General features: G+C 31.3%; 1 protein-coding gene across 1 annotated transcript; it reads left to right on the plus strand.

Annotated features, from left to right (window-relative positions):
- The first annotated feature begins 14,309 nt into the window (after positions 1 to 14,309).
- On the plus strand, positions 14,310 to 15,456 carry LOC110635708 (ethylene-responsive transcription factor ERF003). The gene is made up of 2 exons (XM_021785137.2): positions 14,310 to 14,572; positions 14,679 to 15,456. The coding sequence occupies exons 1-2, from the start codon at positions 14,490 to 14,492 to the stop codon at positions 15,187 to 15,189; spliced, it is 594 nt and encodes a 197-aa protein (XP_021640829.1). The 5' UTR covers positions 14,310 to 14,489; the 3' UTR covers positions 15,190 to 15,456.
- Positions 15,457 to 27,465: the final 12,009 nt, after the last annotated feature.

A 27,465-nucleotide genomic window follows, 5' to 3' on the forward strand; every position in this document is an offset into this window, starting at 1 on the left:
GACCCATATACAATGTGATTTGCTTCCCTTTTGTATAATCACCTCGCCCACCTATTCATTTAAACTCATTATTCACATTTCAATCAACTTTAATTTAATAATAATAAAATTATCTTTAAAATTATAAATATATAAAATTTAGATATGGAAATTATTTTATTAATAAAATAAAACTTCAGTTATTAATTTGTTAAAGGAATCTGAGTTTAGTACTAAATAGTTATTAAAAAAAAACTAAGGACTAATCTATGAATTTTATTATACTCAAAGAGTTAATTATAATTTATTTTAAAATATATTATTAAATTATTTTAAAAATAAATAAATATTTATTTATATGTGTGTAATTAAATATTTAGGAAGTGTTCTTTATAAAAAATTATAAATAAAATGAATTCATAAAATTTATTATAATTAATAATTATAATAAAATTGATGCACATATATTAATTTAATTGTAATTATTATTATTAATTATGATAAATTTTATCATAATTAATAATTATAATTAAATTATTATGTGTAGAACAGTTACCCTAAATAATAAATTATTTATTGTTTAGGCATTCCCTTTTAAGGAATTTATTTTAAATTTCAAATTTATTTCATCAATTAGTAACTGTCTTTATTGAACAAATTCCACTTTAGATTTTGCTACAACCAATTTGGTATGAAATTGAATGCATATATATGATAAATGAATGCATAATTTGGGATATAATTAATTGATTTTTAATTTTTTTAATATATTTAAATTTGATTGATATTTAAATTTGAGATTAATTTTAATTTTATTGAATTAAAATTAATTAATTAATTAAATTTCATAATTTACTAACTGATAGGATTCTGTGCATGTGCTACGCTTGGCAGGAGAATCCTCCCAAGTGAGCGAAGGGCAAGTTAAATGAAACATTGTATCCCTCTGCATGAATCTTCCAGCTGGCCTTTGCTGTGGTCTTTTTGTTATTTGTGTACACGCGATTGGTTTTACAAATGAAAATTTCTTTAAAAAACTAATAATATAATATAAAATAATCACATAAAATTATTTATATATATATATTTAAAATATATATCATAAAAATATTTTTTAAAATATATTATTATTCACTTTATTTATAAAAAAGTTCAGATAAAGAGGATTTCCTTTCCCTTACCGTCTCTTTCTTTATTGTGCTCTTTTTTTCCTTTGTTTTTGCTACCCTTCAAGTTGAGCATCTTTAAATTGAGTGTCAGAGAGTCATTAAGATGATAAAAATGAGACTTACATTAGTGATGTAACACATTTAAAATTTTTCAATTATTTTAATTTATTTTTATATATTGCATTTAATTTTTATATAATAATTAAAAAAATAATTAAATAATCTCATTTTTATAAAATATATTAGTTATTGATTAAATTATTATTTATCTTATTTAAAAAATTATATAAATATTTTGTTGTATACTATAAAAGTATATAAATTGTAAATAAATAAATTAAATACATAAAATATCAATATTTATGTGGTTCAACCTCTCAATATAGGGTTACATTCACGATCATGCTACCTTCCACTGTAATAAATTATTAATTACAAGCTCAAACTATATTATCCATAAACACAATTACACCCAAAAGAACTTACATTATATCAAACTGCTTATAGTAAGTATATTAGTTAGTCCCTCTTAGTCTCCTCTAGATATAACCTAATATATTTACTATTACAAAATAACCCAAGTAACCTTTTCTATTATTCCTATTTATAATGTTAATTCCCTCAATCTTAATCTGATTAGCAGTCACATTCAATTTATGAATAATACTAAAATAAGAATTATACTATATATAGAAAATATTCTTCTATTTTATTGAGAAATATTTCTCATACTCAAATTAAAAAAAGTTCTCTTTAAATGTTACTAAGATTTTGAATCATAATTTTAACATATTTATTATATTTAATAGAAATAAAAAGTAAAATTAAAAAAAAAATAATTAATACAACATATAATTTTGAAAAAAAAACTAAAATGTGAAAGATAAAAATGGACATAGATAATATATTTTTTAGTGAATTAATATTTATCTTAAATTAGATCATAATTATATATTAATAAATTCTTCTTATTTAAAAAAATTAAATTAATTAATTTTGATAATATCATTTGATTTAGAGTGATTTTATTTACCATTGTGCTTTAAACTTGCCTTTTAGAAAAACAACAATCTGAATGATATTAAAAAAAATAACTTGAACAAAAAGTTTAAATGCTTTAAAGTTTTTATGATTAAAGTAAATTTAATTTAATTTTAATAGTCTTTAATTAATATATTTTTTATAGTTAAAAAAATAAAATCTAAAACAAATATTTGAAATTTTAAAAATACTCATTAATTAACAAAGAAGATTTGTTTAATGAAACCTTTTCCAGACAAAAGTTTTTCTACTTTTTCTATTTTTTTTTAATAAAGATAAATTATTAATGAGATAACTTTGAAATTTCACATGAATTTGATACCTTTGACAAATTTTTTAATGGTTCATTAAATCAAATGTCTTAGATTAATTATTTTTATTATCTACTATAAATAGTAATTCATTCTAATTTTATATTCATAATATGACGGTTATTATTTAAAATTTATTGTGCATTATAAATTTATGTAAATTATAAATAAATAAAATAAATATATAAAATATTAATATTTATGTGATTTATTCTCTCATTATAAGATTATATCCACGGATAAAATTTAATATATTTATTACTTTAGCTGCTAATCATAAATGGTATTTTTAACTATACGAACAAGAGCCTTTCACCAATGAACAAAAATTCTTTATTTTTATTTTTATTTTTTCTCTTAATTTTAAGATAAAACTTTTTTTCTTTTATGAGACTATAATAGATAAGAGCCCCTCATCAACAGTAAAGCCAAATCCTTAATAAAAAGCCATTGGCTCAATGAGCTAAAAATCACTCTTCCTCTATGTATGGCTGAAAAATCTTTTTATAATATTTTTATTTATAATATTAATTCTCTAATTTTAATTTAATTAAAAATCACATTTAATTTAAAAACAATAATATAATATAAATTTTCCTCATTAAGAAATATTTCTCTTCCTGTTTTTCTAAGTCACAAATCTAATAAAGCTCTACACCAATGCTTAGAGATGCGCGTATATAAGATGGGCAATGGACTCCGCTGAACATTTAAATAAAAAAATAATATGTAGCATAGGGAAGGTCAGAATGCATGTGAGTGGGAATATTTTGAAAAAAAACAAAAAAAATCAAGCATGGGGAAGCGGTGGATACGAGGGCTCCTCAGTTGAGTATACACAAAATTCAAGTTTAACATGGAAACATGAGGCATCTTGTATAAAGTATATATTCGTAGCAATTTTATGTTTTTTTATTCTTCGCAATCCTTTAACTAAATTTTCTTGAAGAAAACTTGGAATGAGATTTTCTCAATTTTTTCTATAAATTTCATTCATCAACCACTTGATAATAAACTCGAGATTGGTATAACTTGAGATTCGTATTATTGATGTGCATTGTAAGGATGAGTTTCAACGATTAAAAAAATTAAGTCTCATTTAAAAATTATTTTAAAAAATAAAATACTCATTAATTTACTTATTTATGATATTAATGTTGATGTTATCTATTATAAATGCAAGTATTTAAAAGGTATTTTTTACAAAATATTATGTAAACTCAATTGCAGAATCAAATTATTTGATTATATATATGGATAAAAATGTCTTTAATAGCATTGATAATAAAGTGATTATATAATATTTTTAAAAGATAAAATTCGTCAAGAATAATTATAAATTTAAAATTATAAGAAAAATTTATAATTTTTTAAAATTATTTTATTTTTTATTCAGATATTGTTACATATTAAAAATTTATATGTGTCAATATATTTTTTTAATAGAGAATTTATTATCGTGTATATAATTTTTTTTTTTTTTACTTCACTCACTCAATTTCTTAACTTTGCCCTGCTTCTATCCCATGTATTGTAATTACTTACCCAAAATATTAAAAATATTAATAAAGCATGAAAATTATTTCTCATATTTATTTACAAAATATTGATTTTTTTTTTTTCAAATTTCACATGTAAAATTGCACTGCATATGTAAATGAAACGAAATACCATGCATGAAAGTATTGTGCTTCACTAATAAATTAGCTTTGTAAATAAAAATATGTAATTCACTAAAAATGAGAATATATATATATGTTTTCCTAATCGATCTCTCAAAATCTATTATAGAAAATTTCTAATTATATACTACAAGAAATTTTAAAAATAATTATAAAAATTATTGACAACAGAATTTTATTAGTAATTTAACGATTATTTATCAATGAAAAAGATAAATAAAATTTAAACTAGTTTGTACTGATAAAATTACCGACTGATTACTGATGATCCCTTTATCGAAAACGTAATTTCGTAGATAAAAGTGATGCCTAATATTGACTATAAAATTAGAGACCAAATCAAAAAAGCACCAATGAAAATTTTCATTGGTAATTACCGATTAATTTGTATTTAATGGTTATATTAAGAAGAAAATAAAAAAATCAAATTTTAAAATAAAATAATTACAAAAATTTTTTGTCAGTAATTATCAATGAACCATATTTAGTCGGTAATATTAAGAAGAAAATAGCTCCGGTGGGCTATGGAGATGATTCAACTTTCAGAGGCTTCTTCATAAATTTTTAAAGTTTTTGAGACACAGATAAACTTCGGGTAAGACTATTTTCATTATTTCTCTTTTTGTGGAGCATAAATACAGTGTTTCTTAAATAGAAAAAATTGGAGAAAAATTCTAAGAAAAATATATGATGAAAGTAAAATTATTTGGAGATATTTTATGGTATTGAATTTTTGAGTGATTGTAGAATATTTTTGAGAAATATAGATGGATTTTAGTTAGATTTTTAGCATATGGGCATATAAGATTATTTGAAATTAAGATATTTAAATTTTATATGATTGGTTGAAGCTTGATGATGCAGGTTTAAATATGTGAATATTAAATTGGGTTGAATTAAGAATATATTAGCTGTTGGAAACTTATGAAATTGAGTAATATTTTTGAGTAAAATATTCATGGGTGATTAGAAAATTACAATTCCTTTTGCAATAGCCTTATAATATTGTTAAAGACAGCAGGGCAAAATTTTAGAATTTTTAGAGCTTGTTTGAGTGGATTTTTGCAAAATGTCAATTATAGGGACTAAAACATAATTTTAAAGATTTTGAGTATTGCTTGGTTTGGAGGGCCCAGGAGGGGCCATATAATGATGATGAGATATGAGTTGAATTTAGAAGTGTTATTTGAGCCTTTTTGCATGTTGGGTAGGTCTCAGGTATAGGGAAAACTCCGTCAGATTTTCGGCATGAATTAGGTTGTCTATTGCCTCTTTAGAGTTTTATCTTAACTTAGTACTAATAAATTTATAATTTAATTATTAGGTGATCGAGGTCAGCTATTTTTCTGCATCTAGCAGCCATAATAGTCATCGGTGTACTGTGAGTAAAATATTAATTTTAATTGTAATTTCGATATTATTATATGTTAAGTATGCCCATGCATCACTTATATGTATGTATCTATGTAGTTAAACTCTAGGCACGTTTTATGTTGCATTCATAACTGTTAAAGTGCCATAGATGTTGTTATGGTAATTTGGAGCAGTGTGCGTGCGTTGGCGTACGTGTGATGTGGTGTTGACTATGGATAGGACGGGTAGACACGACTTGAGATCTTCGCTGAGACCCGGTCCTTCGGGGTAGACACGGCTTGAGTTCTTCGCTGGGACCCCGATTTGGTTTATTAAGCAAAAGTCCGGCTTGAGTTCTTCGTTGGCACAGGTTGGATTTAAGAGAGCTGTATAGGGGATCAACTCCCATATATTATGATTGATATTACTGGGTGTGTGAGTGCTTCAAATTACCTTTTTGATGTTATGATGTGAAATTATTACATTTCACTCTACATGGTGCATTAGTTTTAGATAGTTATAGAAATTATTATTAAAATTGATATTTTACTCTCTGAGTGGAACACTCACTCATGTTCAATATTTTTCCAGGCCACAGGAGGATATTTTTTAGGTTAACCTGCTTTTCTCTCTCGCAGGTTGTCTATTCATGTTTGTGTAATTCTATAAACTTCTAGAATTTTCGCATGTGTTATAAGTATTTATTGAATTGGTTCTGTAATATAAATTTTTATTTTGGACTCGTAAACTTATTATTTTATGCATGTTTGACGGGTTGGATGAGGGAGCTGAGCTTCTATTTATTTTTATGATATTTGAGTATGTGGAGGGTGAGCTGAGCTCCCTAATTGACTATTTATTGTGTTCATATGTCGGGTGAGCTAAAAACTCTCCATTGAAAGGTCCATTTTATGGCCGGACTCTGTTCGGTTGATTTCTTGAAATTGATCCCAAATGGGTCTTAGAGTTGGGTTAATGAATAGTTAGGCTTACTACGGGTCTCGAGGGCTTTAGACTAGCCCAGGTCCTAGTGTCGGTCCGGCCCATAGATTGGGTCGTGACAATCATGCACTAAATTATAATACTTATAAAGTGATAAATAATTAACAACAAAATCACGTTTTCAATGACTACATTTATAAAAAAATTATGATGTGTGGAATTAATTATTTAAATTATTAACAACAAAATGTTGTTTTAAATAACAACATTTATGAATAAATTTCATGCAATTATGATATGTTGAATTATTTAAAAATAGAGAAAGGGGAATAGGTAGCTTAGTTACCTCTCTACCCCATTATCCGCGAGACGAGCCATCTACCCCTGTGATAGGTGTTTGTGATAGGTGTCAAGTGCAGTGATATATGTGTTGAGGCATTATAATAGACCGATAAACTTATCAAATTAAAATGAACTGACACTATTTTATTTAATAAAATTTTTATTATTACTTATCAATAAAAGTATTTTAAATTTAATTAATAATTAAAAAGAAAAGTACTTATTTTATGATAAAAAAATTCATTCATTTTAGATATTTTAATTTTATGATGAATTAAAATTATTGTTGAGAAAAATCTCTCTTTAAATATATATTAATTAGAAAATATTAATAATTTATTTAAAATTAAATTTAACATGTTTTAATTATAAAAATTACAAAATAATTAAATAAATTTTTATAATTGTTTTTTAATAATATTTTCAAAAAATACTTTTTAATCTCATAACTTTGGCCCAAACAAAAACTAAGTTGGGTCCATTGTGACAAAAATTAAGGGCCTAGGGCTTTCACTTCCTCAATGGATCATTGCCTGCTTTCAATCATGGGCCTTACATTGTTGTGGCTGTTGGGTCAAACTTCATGTTTTTCTCCAAAAAAATATCTAAGGAATAAGACATTGATCATTAATTTATAATAAATTGATTTTAAATAAAAATTTTCTTACAATAAATATATGAGAAATATTTTCAAGATACATATGAAAAATAATTTGAAAAAAATAAACAAAATTAGTCAAATTGATAAAAATAATTTATTTATTTTTGTTAATAAGAATTCAATTATGTGAAGATTATTAAAAAAGTAATAATTTTAAAAATATATTTTCTTTTGATAAAAAGAAAAATATTTCATTAATGAAAAGAAAAATATAAAAAGAAGTCTAAATCATCATATTATATTTTTTCACAAATAAAACTAATCATTTATATAAAAAATAATACAAAGAATTCAGAAAATTCGATAGTGTTGACAGAGCATGTTAGTTGGTCAATAAGCCGACTGTGCGCTTAACTTTTCAACTCCATGATTTCTGTATGAGTCCTAAAAAATAACCTCTAAATTTAAATCTCTTGCTAAAGAAATGATATGTACTTTGTAGAACATTTTTATCATAAAAAATAAAATAAACAAGTAATACATATACTTAAATCTATCAATAAAGACAATAAATGAGAATTTACTCACTTGTCATTTATAAAAAAAATAAACATAGAAAGACATGCTCAAAATTTATTCGTAACGGATATAAATTCTGAGAGTTATTAAAAAAAGTAAAAAAAAGTTATTATTGATAAAAATACTTCAAAGAAAATATAAAAAAATAAAATAAAAGGAAGAAGAGAAAAAAAAAAAGAGAGAAAGGAGGTTTGTATGGTAACTTTAAATATATTAATTTAATGTGAAAGAATAATTTTTAAAATTACTAAAAAAAAAAAGACTTAATTTTTAGTCTTAATATGAACTAATATTAAGATATCTTAGATGGTAAAATATTTGTCCGTTAAATAAGACAAAGATTTGACAAAGGAAAGAAAGGCCCAGAAATGTCACTTTCTTTACAAAGCTGTATGGAGGTGTGTGTGTGTGTGTGTCATCGTCAAGGCATGGAATATGAGAAAAACGCCAAACCATAATAAAACAAACCACGCGGCTTTGAGGAAAAATAAGGAAAGAGAGAAACACAATTAACTCGTCTCGCCCGGCCTGATTTGATTTATTAAATGTATATTACTTACTCTATAAATTTATATTTATATTTTATTAATTTTTTATTAAAAAATAATTATATCTTATATTTCATCACCACATATATAGATTCTAATTTCAATTCTAATAAAAAGCTCTCATCATCACATATAGAGTCATTGATACTAATTTTAGATTTTTTTTAATTTGAATTTGCAAATTAAAAAAAAAAAATACCAGATAGTTTAACTTGGCTAACCTCTCAAATGTTTAAATTAGTAATTTGAATTAAAGAATATAGTATAAAATTAATTAAAGATAACATTATTTAGATTTTTAGATATCTGATCGGCTTATGTTTAGATGAAAAATACGATCGTATTAGATTTTTATCTTAGTGAATATATAATAAGGGTGGGATTTGAAATCTCTAATTATCAAATTAGATAATTATCTATAGAAGATATATTTGTACTGAACTACAATTCGAGTATTTTAGGGTTATACTATATTAATTGCATGCTGTTTTTATCAATTATAATAATTATATTAACCTTATTTTGGATTATGCTATATATTTTTTTACTAATTGTTTGGAATATAAAAACATTTTAATTAATTTTCTTTTTGTACATACAGTTAGAAGTATTTTGGAGTCAATTTATGCACATTAATTTTTTTTTATTTTAAAACATCTTAAAAAAATTCCATGTATTAATTTAATGCATTCAAAATTTATAAAATGTTTTCAAAAAATTAAAATCTAAAAAAAGGAATTTTTCATTATTAGCAAGAATTAAGTAATCTTGAAATTTTTATTGATGAAGGGATAAATAAATTAATGGGTAGAAATTGTATCCGCCAGCATTTGCATAGTTTTGACTTATTAGTTTCGTCTTGTTCCTGCTTCTCCAGCTCTCTGTGCCCTGATGTTAATAGTGTTTAGGGAATTCTTCCTTAGTTCTAAGCTGGTTTTTAGTCTGCGTGTGCTTCAGTTTGGCTGAGTTTCTCTTTGCCTTCCCTATGTTTTGTTCTACGTCATTAATAACCCTACAGTAGTGACGGTGATGAAGAGTGTTCTTCCCTGTTTACCGGGTTATTGAATTGAATTTGTTATCCAGATATTGTAAATTTTTCTAAAAGAGGATTAGATTTTTTTAGTTTGGTGTGGTCTTGGAGTTTATTAGCCTCTCATTTATAATGGGTTTAGACTTGTAATTCTGACAAAAAAAAAAAAAAAGAAAGAAAACAGAGCCATGCACATGGAGATGGGAAAATATCATTTTCATGGGAAAGGTAATGATGAAGGATGAGTGAAGGCCAACAAAATTCAAAGGAAAAGGCTGTACAAATCCCATATACTGCGGGAGAACTTAATGAAAACCTCAAACATTTTCTATCACATCAACTTCTCTTCCTTTCTTGCTTAACAATAAAACCGCGTCAAGATTATTAATTGAAGTAGGCTCACTCGTATTATGAGTGAATAATTTTTTATTAATATTTTTATTTTTAAATTTAAAAATAAATTAAATAGTTACTGAAATTTAATTCTTTTAAATACTTTAACTTTTTTTTAATCTATTTTTAAGTATATTTTAGCATATGTTGTCAATAATTTCAGATAAATTATTATTTCATTCTTAATTTTATCATTATTAACACTTTGTTCTAGAATTATATATATATATATATATATATATTCAAAACATCATTAAAATTGCTAGTTTCTAACGAAAATATGCCTTTTATTTAAGTATTAATAGGTAAATGAATGCAAAATGACTAGAAAGGCTAAGTTGTTTGATGGAATATATCATAAAAACCTTTTTTATTTTCTAAAATAGAAGAAAAAAGTGTTAATAATAAAAATATTTTAAATAAAAAACAATTTATGTTATAATTAATTCTATATATATCTCAGGTTTGAATCGAACCCATACTAATCTCTTGATATGATGGTATTAGCATAATATTTTTTGTTGGTGTGTGGTCAATCTATTTAGTTATAATTTAAAAAAAAAAAATTGAAGAGCATAGAGAAATGTGATAAACTTGGAAAGGGAACAAAATAATAAAGAAATAATGTGTAGATGCAAGCTGAGGGGCAACAAAGAAAATGAGATCACAGAAAATGCTTGTGGTCTTAGCTTCACCTTCACACATAAGGTTTGTGATTGATAGAGAAATATAACCCCTCAATGTCCTTATCCAATACCTACAATTTTCTTAACTTTTTCTTATTTGTTCAATGAATTTTGAGTGTATACATGTGAGCTTGCATAGGTCAAGGGTTTCAGAAATAAAAGCCAGCCAAATCAAATGACATAAGGATAGACCCTCTAGGGTTTTGAAACTGTGGGAGGCTTTCAAACATCATGTTTCTTTAGGTACTTAGCGTTAGTGGTATTTTCAAATCAATTTATTTGTATTAAAATTAATTTTTTTTATGTGACTTTTAAGGATGTATCTTTCATATCAATGTAACATTAATTATAGTGGGACCTGTCATTATTAATGATTATAGAAAAATTATTTTATATATATATATATATATGTCAGTTTTATTATATAATTAAAGAATTACTTATACTAATATGTATGACTATTAATAATTTTAATTTATATGTATATTTTTTAATTTTAATAAATAAAAATAATATAAAACGTAGCAATGCCGAATACTACGTGTTAGCCATATAAATTTATAACTTATATATAATAAAAAATATCATATAATAATATTATAAAAAAAATGTCACATTATATATATATAGTCCCTATTTAAGATTGAAATTAAAAGGATAAAAAACACTTTTTGAAAGCACAAGTTTCAATATTGTTAAAAAAATTATTTAAAAATAATTTGAAATTTTATGATTAAAATATGTTACATTTAACTTTTAAATAGATTTTTAATATTCTCTGATTAAAATGTTTAAAGAGATACTTATTTCAAAAGCAATTTTAGCAGATTGTCAAATCTTGATGAATACGAAATTAAGAAATTCACATCATTACAAGGAAGACTAATATTATTTGATAGTTTGAAGCAAAATATGACCATTAGCATAGCCATTTTTTAGCTATCTAGCTATCATGGTCCCACCTTACGCGTTAATTTTGTGGGTCCATCTCTAATTAGCTCAATAATCTCTAATTAATAATCATCAGTCTTTTATATATGTTTATAGCTGTAATCCAAGAATCAGACAAACCATTTCAAAATCTTCCAATCTAATCTCATCTCTATGTGCTTCTTGTCCACTCTATACCCATTTTTTGCCCTTTAGTAAAAAAAAAAAAAAAAAACTAAACTGTAACGGTAATTTTATAGGATAAATTATATAGACAATATTTTAATTTAAAGTATATAACAGTAAGAGTTACCTAAATTTTAATTTATAACACAGAATTCTTGATCTTTAATTTAAATAATATAAAATCTCTTATAACTTTCAATAGCTGATCTCTAAGTTATTTATATTGATATGTCATTTATCAAATTAAAAACACGAATTATTAATTTTGGGCAAACAAATTGCATAGTGTATATTGAAATATTGATCTATGTAATTTAGATAGTCGAAATTATGGATAGGGAAAGAATAATTAAAATTTTCTTTTGATAAGTGTCAAATTAATAGACAAAAAATATAATTTTATTATTTAACAAGTGTCACGTCAGTAAAGATGCTTCAGAAATCGGTTACTGAAAGTTATAAAAGAATTTTATGTTACTTAGATTAAAAGTTAAAAAGACTTATGTTACAAATTAAAATTTAGGTTTTCCTATTATATATTTCTAAGTTAAAAAATTGACTATATAATTTATATAATTTTATTATAGTTAAGATATGTACTATTAATTTAATATTGCTACCAAACAACAAATAATATTTTTTGAAAAACAAACGAAGTGTAAATTACACTTTTAAAAGGATCTCATTCAATTCACAACTATGAACTTAATTATTTATCCATAGAGTTAAATATTAACTTTTGATGGATAATTAATAAAGGTAACTGATTAATGATTCTCTCTTTATATATAGCTTTTGATTATGTCAATTATATTAGAGAGGGTTAAAATTTCCTGCTATAGACATTCATGCACACAAAGGATCTTGGTCTTTGCTCTTGCATTATATATACATAGACCCCACATATATCTGAACTGCATATGCAAATTAGGTTCACAGATTGCTGTGGAAAAACTCCCTGAGTTAACCCTGTAGCACGTGAGAAGAGGACAAAACACATTCAACGAATGAAGGAAACAGAGGTTTGTGATCAACATGGCAAGCCTCTTTCTCATGTGGACAACTCAAGAAATCAGAGTCAGAAATGGCAACTCAGGCCAGTAAGCTTTCATGGTGCTGTGAGATCTCGAGTTTAAAATCCCGTCAAAAAAGTAGCAACTTTAGATACTGGAAATGCTGTTACAACTTACAACTCTGACCATCATTCCTTAAAATACACTCCACCAAACTGATCTTTTCTTTATTTTTTGTGATGCATATGTATACCTGTACATACGTGAATCTGCTGTTTATTTAGTTTTGAGGTTAAATATACAGTATTCATAAGAAATAAGATCATCTAGCATTATAAAAGCAGTAAAAATAAAAGACTTGAATATATATGAACACCCTCTCTCTTTCCCTCCAGCATGGGGAGTTTCACTCTTGGCAAGTGGAGCAACAGTGAACATGAGCATCCCATCCAAACCCATGTACAGTGTTTGTCTTCTCCTGTTATGTTGTGGGCATATGCATATGTTTCCAATTCTAACAGCCATGATGTGTGCCATATATAAAAATCAATCAGCAGCAAGCGAAAAAGCTAACCTTTATTCCATGCCATGAGTCCATGAGCTCATCTTCATATCTATATACAAATAGAATTACCTATTTGCATATCAATAAGTTTTTATGTACTTTAGAAGTTTTCAAAATTTCAAATTCCAACTTAAATAAAAAATAATTAAATTTTAAAGAAAACCCACTTGCATATAACTCCAATATACCTTGATTTCTAATGATCCTCATAGATATTATTCCGCTTGCATATTGATATAGTGAACAAGATTTTGATTAAATATGGTTTTGATTGTTAATTATATAAATAATTATGTTTTGTATCAAATTCTTGCATGGAGGTTTTTCTTTTTTCCTGTGGACCAACTCCAGAAAATTATAAAAAAAAATGTGAAGAACTGTACATCTTACCATTGAACAGAATATCGCACCAAATTTTGGTCATCTAATGATGGTGACCATGTTCAACATAAAAACAACTGGAAATAACTTAGGATTATTATTATTATTTTGTTAGGATAATTAATTTTATGGGTAACTTCAAGAACCCAAGACAAGTTTTGATTAGAATATATGATATGTTCAAAGATTTCTTTTTTAACTCATTTGTGAAGAAAGAGAGAGCTTTAGATATGGTGGAGTCATAATCTTATCTTATAAAACACTCACATGAAGAATCTATGAGACAATGACCTTAGATTTTCTTGAAGAAATAAAATTTAATAAAGCAGCAGTTGAATGAATGCTCACTGTTTTTTTTTTCTTTATAAAAACAAACCCTATTATCATATGGTCATGTGAATTGAATATGGTCAGTTTGAAATTTCAGTTTCACCAATACATTTTCATTAATCATAAGGCAGCAGCAAGAAAGCAAGCCAACTGGTAACTAATATGTAAGGTAAAAGAAAAAGAATAGAAAGCCTCAAAGTCCCACCAAGTGGGATCCACTTCATAAATTGGTTTACAGAGCAGGCTAAGAAAAAGAGACCAGTTGCCCCTGTCTGTGAACAAATCCAACTACAAAAACCCACTTCTCCCCCCACCCATTCACTAGACCATCAATCACTCTCTTGTCTTACCTCATTCTTTCTTTCTTGCTTGCTTTCAGGCATTTCCACAAACAATTTCCCAAAAGAAAACCGTTTCTTTTCACTAACATGGCCAGACCACAACAGCGATATCGAGGCGTCCGACAAAGGCATTGGGGCTCTTGGGTATCCGAAATTCGCCACCCTCTATTGTAAGATTACCTTATCATGGAAAAAAAATGAAATTAGTTACACATGCTTGTGTGTGTATTCTATTTATATCTTGAGTGCTGAACGAAACATTTCTTTTTTTTGCAGGAAGACTAGAATTTGGTTAGGCACATTCGAAACGGCTGAAGACGCTGCTCGAGCTTATGATGAAGCTGCAAGGCTTATGTGTGGACCAAGGGCTAGGACCAATTTCCCTTATAATCCCAGTGCATCACAATCATCGCCCTCAAAACTTCTCTCGGCAACTTTGACAGCCAAATTGCATAGGTGCTATATGGCCTCGCTGCAAATGACCAAACAAGCATCACTTTGTGAACAACAACAAAAAGGCCCGACTTTACACACTAACACCACCACCACCACCACCACTAAGGGCATTGTTATAAAAAGTGAGGAATTGGGTACCCGGTTGCCAGAGAAATGTCCATTGCAAGTTCAAGAGACAGAGGCGAACTGGGTTGTCAAGAAAGTACAGGTTGACAGCATCCAGCAGCAGTTTAAGCCTCTTGAAGAGCATCACATAGAGCAAATGATCGAGGAGTTGCTTGATTATGGGTCTCTTGAGCTATGCTCTACTGTACCATTTCAGCCTCTGTAATGCGTAATCCACAAGTGTCACAAAAACAACCTCCTCCTTAGTCTAAGTAATCATTTGCACTGCCACTGCCACTGCCACTGCCACTCATTTCATCTGCTAATTTAACCCCAATTTTTATCACCTTTCTATGGCTTCTTCAGGTGTTCTAGTGTTTTACAGTTTAGATCCCACCCTGGTCTGGTCACTAGAAGTATCCCCTTAAGTGACTCATTCGCTGATGATTAATGTACAGTAGAGTACTTCATAATTATATTTCATGTTGCCCTATGCATTATATGTCTCAGTTCAAGAACAATTAACTGGAATGATATGCAGGAATCTTGCTTCTTGTTGAAAGCTACCTGCATTAGAAAACTGCTCAATTTAAAAGCTCAAACTTGTAGGTAAATTTCCAAGGGTAATTTTAATATTCCTAACAAGCTGTTCTTGGATACGAAATTGGAAGGCCAATGCAACAATATAGTGCATATTTTATTGGTATAAGCAACTTCGCCATTTCTAGTACAGGGAATGCTATAAAAACCCACAAGGTCTTGATATGAACACCGTAGTTTTGAAAGGAACATACTTCGGAAAGTTGATCACGAAAAGAACAAAATTTTAGTGGAAAGAAAAAGGCTTGAAGCCACTTTTGTTAAAAGTTGAGGCAAAGGACATAGAAAGGGTTTTGCATTTTTCTGCGGAGGGAGAATTAAGGAAACAGAATTCTGATTTCTGGTCATTTCTCTTTTATAAAATCTTGAAAATTACTGCAACTTGTGAAGCTACTTGCGAAGCTAGTTATCTTACATACAATAGCATGTGTAAAACTAAAACAGAGTAATCAGATTACTTTGAAAGGCAAGTTGGACAATGTTGCTTCCATAGAACATAGAAATATATTACATTTTCTTTGCCTGTCAGAAAAAATATGTGACCAATTTTCAATGGTGTTTGAAAAAATTGAAATCTTTTTTTTTTTTTTTATTGAATTGTTGGTGTTTGAAAGGTTTTTTGGATCCATTTCAGCTGAGACACTTGGGATTGCTGCACTTGAAGAAAAGTGACACTGAAGCTGATTGGGTGGGTGTTTCAATTATTATATAGGTCCCCTCCCTTCAACCCTCTCTCTCTCTCTCTCTCTATCTCAATTTTCAAGTATATAGCTTGCAAGAGACAAGTAGATTTTGTGATTAGTGTTTAACTGTTCATAATAATAGCTATGTCAAAATGAGCTATCACTTCAGTATTTTCATCTTGACTTGAACTTGCTACTAATTATTGTGTCTATTTGGATTTTGATTTGGAGCTTCAAATTTCACCTACTGTGGCTAGAATTCTTCCAATGTTAACAATACCTTCCCTTGCGTCTTTTCTTACTGAGATATAAACAAAACAGGAGTCTAGCAAAATAATATCTAATTAACAGGAGCAGCATCATTTGTTTATCTAATCATAGAAGAAGGTTATAGCCATGAGATATGTAAACAAAAGACAAGTAAATTGTGTTAGATATATAAAATTATTCTTGAGATCCTTATAAGTTTGAATTTTTAGGTTGAATAATTTATTGACATAATATTAGTTTATCAGATTGGAAGATTTACAATTTGAATTCTGATTGACTCTGTTTATTAATTTGTGACACCCCTTACCCGTCTACAGTGTAACCGAGCAGGATATGCCACACAGTGTGCCGGAACACCAATTTACATTTCCATTACAATTTACCCTTTTTTAATTCATTTATTTACAATTTTTTTTATTAATCTGATTTTTCTGTAAATTTTATAGAAAATCCGGCAGAGTGTCAGCTGTAATTTGGAAAAACAATTCTTCTAAATCTATTAAAGACAGTTCCAATATAATCATATTATCCATCTCAGTCAACCACCAAGATATTTCCAACAATTTCTCAAATAACTTCATTATCTCAAATTTCAGTTCATTTCATATCATACTCAATTCAAGAAGAAATACTCAAATTATTTTACTGAATATGGTTCATAAATAATTATATCAAAAGCATAATTACATGAGTTTATAATATACATTATAAAAGTTTACAAAATACAAAAGACCAAAAGTAGCCTAATGTCCTACCAATGCGCTGCAAATGTGAGGTGACTCTGGACTCTGTGTGCAGATCTGAAAGCTCACCCAGTATGAGGTCTACTGGACTCTCCAGCTATGTCTCCAGTACCTGCGCGTGACAAAAGCAACGTGCTAAGCAATTCTGCTTAGTGATGACAATATAAAATAAAATAACTAAAATAAAGTAAATATGCAGAATGTATATTTACATCTTTGGTAGACTTAATTTCTAGCATTTATAGCAGTATTATTCAATTAAAATTTAGTAAAATTTATTATCATTGTCCGAGTAACCCATACTAGTCGACTGGGCTGGATAAACGGGTAAACTGGCACTGGATACTAAGTACCTCGGACCATCATATCATCGGTCACATTGTGTCTCCCAGTGTGTAACAGAATAGCTAATAAGCTGTAATAATTATCAGCGATAAAACCCAAGTATAATAACTCAATCAATATAGCCAAAGGCTATTTTATCACAGAATGGCACGTGAGGCCATAAAACACAGAATGGCATGAAGCCATATGCAGTACTGCTAACAAAACCCTATTGGCATGCTAACCTATTCAAACCAATCTTGTTAGGTGTACTAGGGCATGTTACACTCTTAAATTGTATAATTCTTGAAATTTAAGTTTATGTGTTACTATTCATTCCATTAGTCAACAAAAATGTTGACTTTTGCATAGACAATAGGTACATTAGTTTTAATACTCCCAACATACCACATTTTGCATTCTAAAATTGTTGGTATTGGTTACCAATACCATTTATAAGTTTAATGTTAATTGTTCAAAATTTTCAGATTTCAAGCTTTGTATTTACTGTTCCATTAATCATTTTTGCAGTGGGAATTTAGCAAAGTTGTCACCATGAAAGTTGTTCCTTATTGTGTCTAGTTACATTTCTTTTTTTTGAATCACTCTATTTGGAGTTTTGTAGCTCAAGTTATGGCTTAAAATACCATGACTGGCCGGATTGCCAACTACCCAGATTTTCTGGATTGACCAAATATATAGTGTTTTGTGCAGTGATTGCAGGTTACCTTTTGAACATGTTATGGTCAAAATTTGGATTAGGTTTCTTCATGAAAGTTGTAGGTATATGTCTCAAATATTTACTAGTAAAATTTCAGGTCAATTGGACCTTTCTACACTGAGTTATGACCAAATGAATAAATACTGTTCATTTGGTCTTTTGCCCAGGCAGAATGCAGGTCACCCGGATTAGGATAATCTTTAGGTTAACTTGGTTTGGTTTTCTGAGCATGGTTTCTTCACCAAAGTTGTGCCATTATGTGTCTAGTTTTATGTTCAATTGGCTTTGCACTAATTGAACCTCTACAACTCCAGTTATTACTGCCCAAACCTGCTGGACTCATACCCAGTCCTGCAGGTCACCAAGGGCAGTAATACTAACTTCAATTCCCACTAAACAAACCACTTCAATTCTCATTCACACATAACCAAATGGTCACTAATTGACCATTAAAACTTACTTTTACCATTTCATAATCAAAGTCTCAATTTCATACCCAAACCCTAGCTCAACCATCTCAAAACTTGCATTCACTTACCTTTCACTATCCTAAACAATAGATTAATGTTAAGGGCAGCCACAATACCATTTTAATTCTAACAAATCTTCAAAACCCTACCAAGTTCAAGGCTGCTAGAATTTTAAGCAAGACATACACATGATATTTACTTAATTTTCTTGCAAATTTGCATTAAATACCACTCCTTTAACATGAATTGAAAGAGATAAAACAAGTTTGGTCACTAACCTTTAATGGAGCTAATCTCAAACTTGTAAGAACTCTTCTTTTACACTTCCTTTTGCTCCCAAGAGCTTCACCAAGATGAAATATCAAGGTTTTGTGTTGACACTTAAGGTTTTTGTTGAAAGAAAACTAGGGAAATGAAGGTTTGGAAAGTTTGTTAATGGAGGAGTGAGGGAGAAGGTGTGGGACGTTTTGAAGAAGAAGAGAATGGCTGCTGGTTTTTTTTTTCTAGAATTCTGCCTCATTTTCTCTATTTTTAATGTATTTTAATTATGCTTCTTTATTTTGATTGGCCATAAACTTTAATTACCTCATGCTTACATAAGCATTAACGAGCTAAAATTGTGTGTATCGATAGAAAAATTTTTCTAAGCCTTTTCTTGGCATTCTAATGCCATAGAATCCTCAATGACTCTTCTCTGGAGTCCCAAAAATTATTTTATAAGTTTTCTCCCGGGTTTAGGGTTGTTAACGACCTTCACCGTCACTTCCCCTTCGAGTTATTCATCACTGGGGTTTCGGCTCGTTTAACCTTAGTGCATTTCATTCTTAAAAATTTTCCTTGATTTTTATGAGCATTATTTGGTTTGTTTATAACTCCCCACTCTAGTCTAATTATAGTTTCAAACATTTTAGCGGCCGGACTGACATTGGTCGCTAGAACAGTAGACTGTATGGACTAACTAAAGTGAGGATGTTATAACTCTTCCCCTCTAATAGAAATTTCGTCCTCGAAATTTACCTGATGCAAACAGTTGAGGGAACTGTTGCCTCATCGTCTCTTCACTTTCTAAAGTTGCCTCCTCGGTGTTGTAGTGCCTCCAAAGCACTTTCATTAGTGGAATTTGTTTATTTCTCAGTTCCTTCACTTCCCGAGCCAGTATCCGTATAGGTTCTTCTGCATATGTCAAGTCCGGTTGGATTTCAATCTCTTCCATGGAGATAACATGTGAAGGGTCTGAGCGGTATCTTCTTAGCATAGACACATGGAATACATTATGGATCTTATCCAGTTCTGGTGGTAAAGCTAGCCGATAGGTCACTGGTCCCACACGTTCAATGACTTCATATGGGCCAATGAACCTAGGGCTTAACTTACCCTTTCTTCCAAACTTCAGTACTTTCTTCTACGGTGAGACTTTGAGAAACACATTGTCTCCAATTGCATACTCTATCTCTTCTCTTCAAGTCGGCATAAGATTTCTATCTATCTGAGGCAACTCTCAAATTAGCTTTGATTATCTTCATTTTCTCCTCAGTCTGTTTCACCAGGTCTGGTCCTACCAGCTTATCTTCGCCCAATTCAGTCCAACACACTGGGGTTTTATATTTTCTCCCATACAGTGCTTCATACGGAGCCATTTGAATGCTAGCTTGGTAGCTATTATTATATGCAAATTCTGTCAGTGGAAGATATCTATCCCAACTCCCCTTAAATTCAATAACACAACTCCACAGCATATCCTCCAGGATCTGGATTACTCATTCTGACTGTCCATCCGTCTGAGGATGAAAAGCCGTGCTAAAGTGGAGTTGTATGCCCAAGGCTTCTTGCAACTTTTTCCAGAATCTCAATGTAAACCTTGGATCTCGATCAGATATGATGGAAAGTGGGATTCCATGCAGTCTAACTATCTCACTGATATACAACTCTGCTAGCTTCTCCAATGAGTAGTCAGTCCTAACTGGCAGAAAATGTGCTGACTTCGTTAATCTATCCACTATCACTCATACTGCATCATGGTTTTTTTAGGTGAGAGGTAGACCACTAACAAAATCCATAGTGACCCGGTCCCATTTCTATTTAGGTATGCTTATAGGCTGTAGCAATCTTGATGGAACTTGATGTTCTGCTTTAACTTGCTGACATGTCAAATACTTAGTCACATAGTCAGCTATATCCCTCTTCATACCAGGCCACCAATAATGAGGCTTCAAATCATTATACATTTTTGTGCTTCCCGGGTGCATAGCATAAACACTAGTATGTGCTTCTTTTAGAACACTAGTCTTCAGTTCCCCATCATCTGGTACACACACTCTTCCTCTGTAGTATAGACACCCATCTGCTTTCACCTCATAATCAGTTTCCTTTCCCTCTGGAATTTTACCCACAATAGCCATTAATCTTTCATCTGCCTTCTGCCCATCTTGTATCTGCTGTAGCAGGTTAAGCCTCACTTGTAACTCAGCCAAAATAGCTCCATCTTGAGCTAAGGACAGACGGGCAATTAGTGATCTTAAAGCTGTGATGGATTTTCTGCTCAAGGTATCAGCAACTACATTTGCCTTCCCAGGATGGTAATCTATCATATAATCATAGTCCTTCAGGAACTCAATCTATTGCCTCTGTCTAAGATTGAGCTCCTTCTGGGTTGGCAAATATTTTAGATTTTTGTGATCTGTATAGATGTAGCATTTTTCACCATACAAATAATGCCTCCATATCTTCAATGTGAAGATAATTGCTGCTAACTCTAAGTTATGAGTAGGGTAGTTCTGTTCATGTGGCCTTAACTGCCTGGAAGCATAGGCGACCACTTTCCCCTCTTGCATCAATACACACCCTAACCCATTATGCGAGGCATCACTGTAGACCACAAAGTCTTTTCCTAACACTGGCTGTGTTAACACTGGTGCTTCTGTCAACATAGCCTTTAGCCTCTCAAAACTGGCTTGGCACTTGTTGTTCCAGCCAAATTTCACATTCTTGTGCAACAACTTGGTCATTGGAGCAGCTATAAGAGATAACCCCTTCACAAATCTTCTGTAATACCCAGCTAGCCCCAAGAAACTTCTGACCTCAGTTGTATTTCTGGGAGGCTTCCATTCCATCACTGCTTCTATCTTTTTGGGATCCACTCTAATCCCCTCTGCTGATACTATGTGTCCAAGGAAAGAGATTTCACTCATTTAGAAGTCACACTTGGACAGCTTAGCATACAGCTTCTTTTCTCGCAGGGTTTGTAGAACAATCCTCAAATGTTCATCATGTTCTTCCCCGGTCTTGGAATACACTAGAATATCATTGATAAAGACCACTACAAACCGATCTAAATATAGATGGAAGATACGGTTCATAAGGTCCATAAATGCTGCTGGTGCATTTGTTAACCCAAACGGCATCACCAGAAATTCATAATGCCCATACTGGATTTTGAAAGCAGTTTTTGACACATCTGTATCATTTACCCTTAACTGATGATACCCTGATCTGAGATTAATTTTTAAAAATATACCGACTCCCTTTAACTGATCAAACAGATCGTCAATTCTGGGCAACAGATATTTATTCTACACAGTTACTTTGTTCAACTGCCGGTAATCAATACACAATCTCAAAGTTCCATCCTTCTTCTTCACAAACAGCACCGGAGCTCCCCATGGTGACACACTGAGGCGTATGAACCCCTTATCAAGCAACTCCTGCAACTGAATTTTTAACTCCCTCAATTCAGTGGGTGCCATCCTATAAGGAGCAATAGAAATTGGTGCTGTACCCGGCCTTACCTCAATAGCAAATTCGACTTCCCTTTCTGACGGTAAACCAGGCAATTCTTCAGGAAATACATTTGGGAAGTCTCTTACTGTGGGTATATCACACAGATTCGGCTTAGCCTGCCTAGTATCAACCACGTGTGCTAGGTAAGCTTCACAGCCTTTTCTCATTAATCTTCTTGCAGCTGTGGCTGAGATAATATTGAACAGGAAATCTGTCCTTTCACCCACAATAGTAATCTCATTACCCTCAGAAGTTTTCAGAGAAATCCTCTTCATTTTGCAATCAACTATTGCCTGATGACGTGACAACCAGTCCATTCCCAAAATCACATCAAACTTGTGGAAGGGCAATTCAATTAGGTCTGTCGAGAATTCATACCCCTGAATCCTTAACGGGCAACCTTTATACACCTTATTCACTACCACACTGTGGCCTAGTGGATTTGTGACCAGAATATCTTGATCACTCTCCTCTACTGAAACTCCCCTCTCTACGGGTAGTTTGATGCAGATGTATGAATGAGTGGATCCTAGATCCACCAATGCATGCACAGATGTGTTGTAGAGGGAGAACATACCTCTGATGACGTCCGGGGCATCTTGCTCCTCCTGATCTCTTATGGCATAGGCTCTAGCAGGTACTCTGATCTCTGGCCTCTCAGCTGACTCAGATGCAGGCCTCAATGATGGACCGGCTGCCTCAGATTTATCGGACTTCCTACCCCTTTGAGGTGCAGGGGCAGGCCTATCAACTTGTGTTGGGGCAACTGTAGTAGTCCTCTTCGGACAATTTTTGATCTGATGTTCTGTAGATCCACACCGTAAGCATGCACCAGTCACTCGCCAACAGTCCCCCTTATGCCACTTCTGGCAGTACGGACAGGTAGAAGATGCTGGGGCTGGTCCCCTGAACACCGACCCTAGAGATCTGCCCACTGATGGTGTGGACTGGCCTCTTCTAGGTATAAACTGTGGTCTGGGCCCCTGGGACTGACCCTGACCCTGACCTTGTGGTTGTCCTAAACCCTGAGCAGGAGGACCCTTACTCTTCTTACTGGGAGTAGAGAATGAACTAGACTGACCTGGACCCCTCTTCTACTGTCTTTCCCTTCTATTTTGCTCATTTATTCAGACCTTTTCCACTTTCGATACAACATCTACTAATTTGGAAAAATCTGTGATCTCTAATACTGTTATCATGACTTTGATATTGTTATTGAGCCCTTCTTCGAACCTTCTGCACCTTTCTGCCTCTGTAGGGACTATCTCCCTCCCATACCGGCTCAGTCTGACAAATTCTAGCTCATACTCTACCACTGATAGTTGCCTCTGTCTCAGACTGATAAATTCTCTTCTTCTCTCTTCTAAATACACTTTACTGACATACTTCTTCCTGAACTCTGTTAGGAAGTAATCCCTGGTGATTTGATCCGGTTGCACCTCACTGGCTACTGTGTCCCACCACTGGTATGCATCATCCTGAAGTAGGGACACAACACCCTCCAGGTTCTGCTCGGGGGCACAATGAAGCTGTTTCAGCACTTTGATTGTTCTATCCAACCAGTTTTCCGCTATCATAGGGTCATCCTCCTTCTTTCCAAAGAAATCCATAGCCCCATGTTTTCGCAGTTTCTCTAAATGGGACTTTTGTGGTGCTGGTTGAGGTTGTGGCTGTGGTTGTGGTGGTGGAATTGCCCCCATCATTTGTCGGTAAAATTCGATCATTTGTTGAAATAACACAAACTGAGGTTGGGCAGGTGCCTCAGCTGCTGGTGGAGTAGATTCTACCCTGCCTCTAGATTCAGCTTTTGGTGGAGCACGACTCTCCACCTCTTCATCAACTGCTCTTTGAGAAGCAGGATCCATATCCTAATCAAAATAACAAAATAAACAGATCTGCATCAGTGTCACCTCAACACTTACAAATGCAATGCAATGGTATGCACTCTATCTAGGCCCAGAAACGCCTAAACCGATGCTCTGATACCACTAAATGTGACACCCCTTATCCATCTACAGTGTAGCCGAGCAAGATATGCCACATAGTATGCCGGAGCACTAATTTACATTTTCATTACAATTTACCCTTTTTTAATTCATTTATTTACTATTTTTTTTATTAATCTGATTTTTCTGCAAATTTTATAGAAAATCCGGCAGAGTGCCGGCTACAATTTGGAAAAACAGTTCTTCTGAATCTGTTAAAGACACTTCCAATATAATCATATTATCCATCTCAGTCAACCACCAAGATATTTCCAACAATTTCTCAAATAACTTCATTATCTCAAATTTTAATTCATTTCATATCATACTCAATTCAAGAAGAAATACTCAAATTATTTTACTGAACATGGTCATAAATAATTATATCAAAAGCATAATTACATGAGTTTATAATATACATTACAAAAGTTTACAAAATACAAAAGATCAAAAGTAGCCTAATGTCCTACTAATGCGCTGCAAATGTGAGGTGACTCTGGACTCTGTGCGCAGATCTGAAAGCTCACCAAGTATGAGGTCTGCTGGACTCCCCAGCTATGTCTCCAGTACTTGCGCGTGGCAAAAGTGACGCGCTAAGCAATTCTACTTAGTGGTGACAATATAAAATAAAATAACTAAAATAAAGTAAATATGCAGAATGTATGTTTACATATTTCGTAGACTTAATTTCTGGTATTTATCATGGTATTATTCAGTTAAAATTTGGTAAAATTTATTATCATTGCCCGAGTAACCCATACTAGTCGACTGGGCTGGATAAACGGGTAAACTGGCACTGGGTACTAAGTACCTCGGACCATCACACCATCGGTCACATTGTGTCTCCCGGTGTGTAACAGAACAACTAATAAGCTGTAATAATTATCAGGGATAAAACCCAAGTATAATAACTTAATCAACATAGCCAAAGGCTATTTTATCACAGAATGGCACGTGAGGCCATAAAACATAGAATGGCATGAAGCCATATGCAGTACTGCTAACAGAACCCTATTGGCATGCCAACCTATCCAAACCAATATTGTTAGGTGTACTAGGGCATGTTACACTCTTAAATTGTATAATTCTTGAAATTTAAGTTTATGTGTTACTATTTATTCCATTAGTCAACAAAAATGTTGACTTTTGCATAGACAATAGGTACATTAGTTTTAATACTCCCAACATACCACATTTTGCATTCTAAAATTGTTGGTATTGGTTGCCAATACCATTTCTAAGCTTAATGTTAATTGTTCAAAATTTTCAGATTTCAAGCTTTGTATTTACTGTTCCATTAATCATTTTTGTAGTGAGAATTTGGCAAAGTTGTCAACATTTCTTTTTTTTTAATCACTCCATTTGGAGTTTTGTAGCTCAAGTTATGGCTTAAATACCATGACTGGCTGGATTGCCAACTACCCAGATTTTCTGGACTGACCAAATCTACAGTGTTTTATGCAGTGACTGCAGGTCACCTTTTGAACATGTTATGGTCAAAATTTGGGTTAGGTTTATTCATGAAAGTTGTAGGTTTATGTCTCAGATATTTGCTGGTAAAATTTCAGGTCAATTGGACCTTTCTACACTGAGTTATGACCAAATGAATAAATACTGTTCATTTGATCATTTTGCCCAATGCAGGTCACCCAGATTAGGGCAATCTTTAGGTCAACTTGGTTTAGTTTTCTGGGCATAGTTTCTTCACCAAAGTTGTGCCATTATGTGTCTAATTTCATGTCCAATTTGCCTTGCACCAATTGAACCTTTACAACTCCAGTTATTGCTGCCCAAACCTGCTGGACTCATGTCCAGTCCTGCAGGTCACCAAGGGTCGCAACACTAACTTCAATTCCCACTAAACAAACCACTTCAATTCTCATTCACACATAACCAAATGGTCACTAATTGACCATTAAAACTTACTTTCACCATTGCATGATCAAAGTCTCAATTTCATACCCAAACCCTAGCTCAACCATCTCAAAACTTGCATTCACTTACCTTTCACTATCCTAAACAATAGATTAATGTTAAAGGCAGCCACAATATCATTTTAATTCTAACAAATCTTCAAAACCATACCAAGTTCAAGGCTGCTGGAATTTTAAGCAAGACATACACATGATATTTACTCAATTTTCTTGCAAATTTGCATTAAATACCACTCCTTCAACATGAATTGAAGGAGATAAAACAAGTTTGGTCACTAACCTTTAATGGAGCTAATCTCAAACTTGTAAGAACTCTTCTTTTACACTTTCTTTTGCTCCCAAGAGCTTCACCACGATGAAATATCAAGGTTTTTTTGTTGACACTTAGGGTTTTTGTTGAAAGAAAACCAGGGAAACGAAGGTTTGGAAAGTTTGTTAATGGAGGAGTGTTGGAGAAGGTGTGGGACGTTTTGAAGAAGAAGAGAATGGCTGCTGGTTTTTTTTTCTAGAATTCTGCCTCCTTTTCTCTATTTTTAATGTATTTTAATTATGCTTCTTTATTTTGATTGGCCATAAACTTTAATTACCTCATGCTTACATAAGCATTAGGTAATAAATCTCATTTATTTCTATTTTCTTTCCTCTCTCTTTCTATTCATTTTTAAATAATTTTTCATCAACATTTATTCATATTTTATGTCATATAATTCACTTAAATAAATGGACAAGTTGGTCAAAAATCATCTCTGAAGACGAAATGACAAAAATGCCCTCTATTTGGCTTAACGAGCTAAAATTGTGTGTACCAATAGAAAAAAATTTTCTAAGCCTTTTCTTGGCATTCTAATGCCATAAAATCCTCAATGACTCTTCTCTGGAGTCCCAAAAATTATTTTATAAGTTTTCTGCCGGGTTTAGGGTTGTTAACGACCTTCACCGTCACTTCCCCTTCGGGTTACTCATCACTGGGGTTTCGGCTCGTTTAACCTTAGTGC

Source organism: Hevea brasiliensis, chromosome 4 (genome assembly GCF_030052815.1).
Source record: "Hevea brasiliensis isolate MT/VB/25A 57/8 chromosome 4, ASM3005281v1, whole genome shotgun sequence".
Classification (NCBI taxonomy): Eukaryota; Viridiplantae; Streptophyta; class Magnoliopsida; order Malpighiales; family Euphorbiaceae; genus Hevea; species Hevea brasiliensis.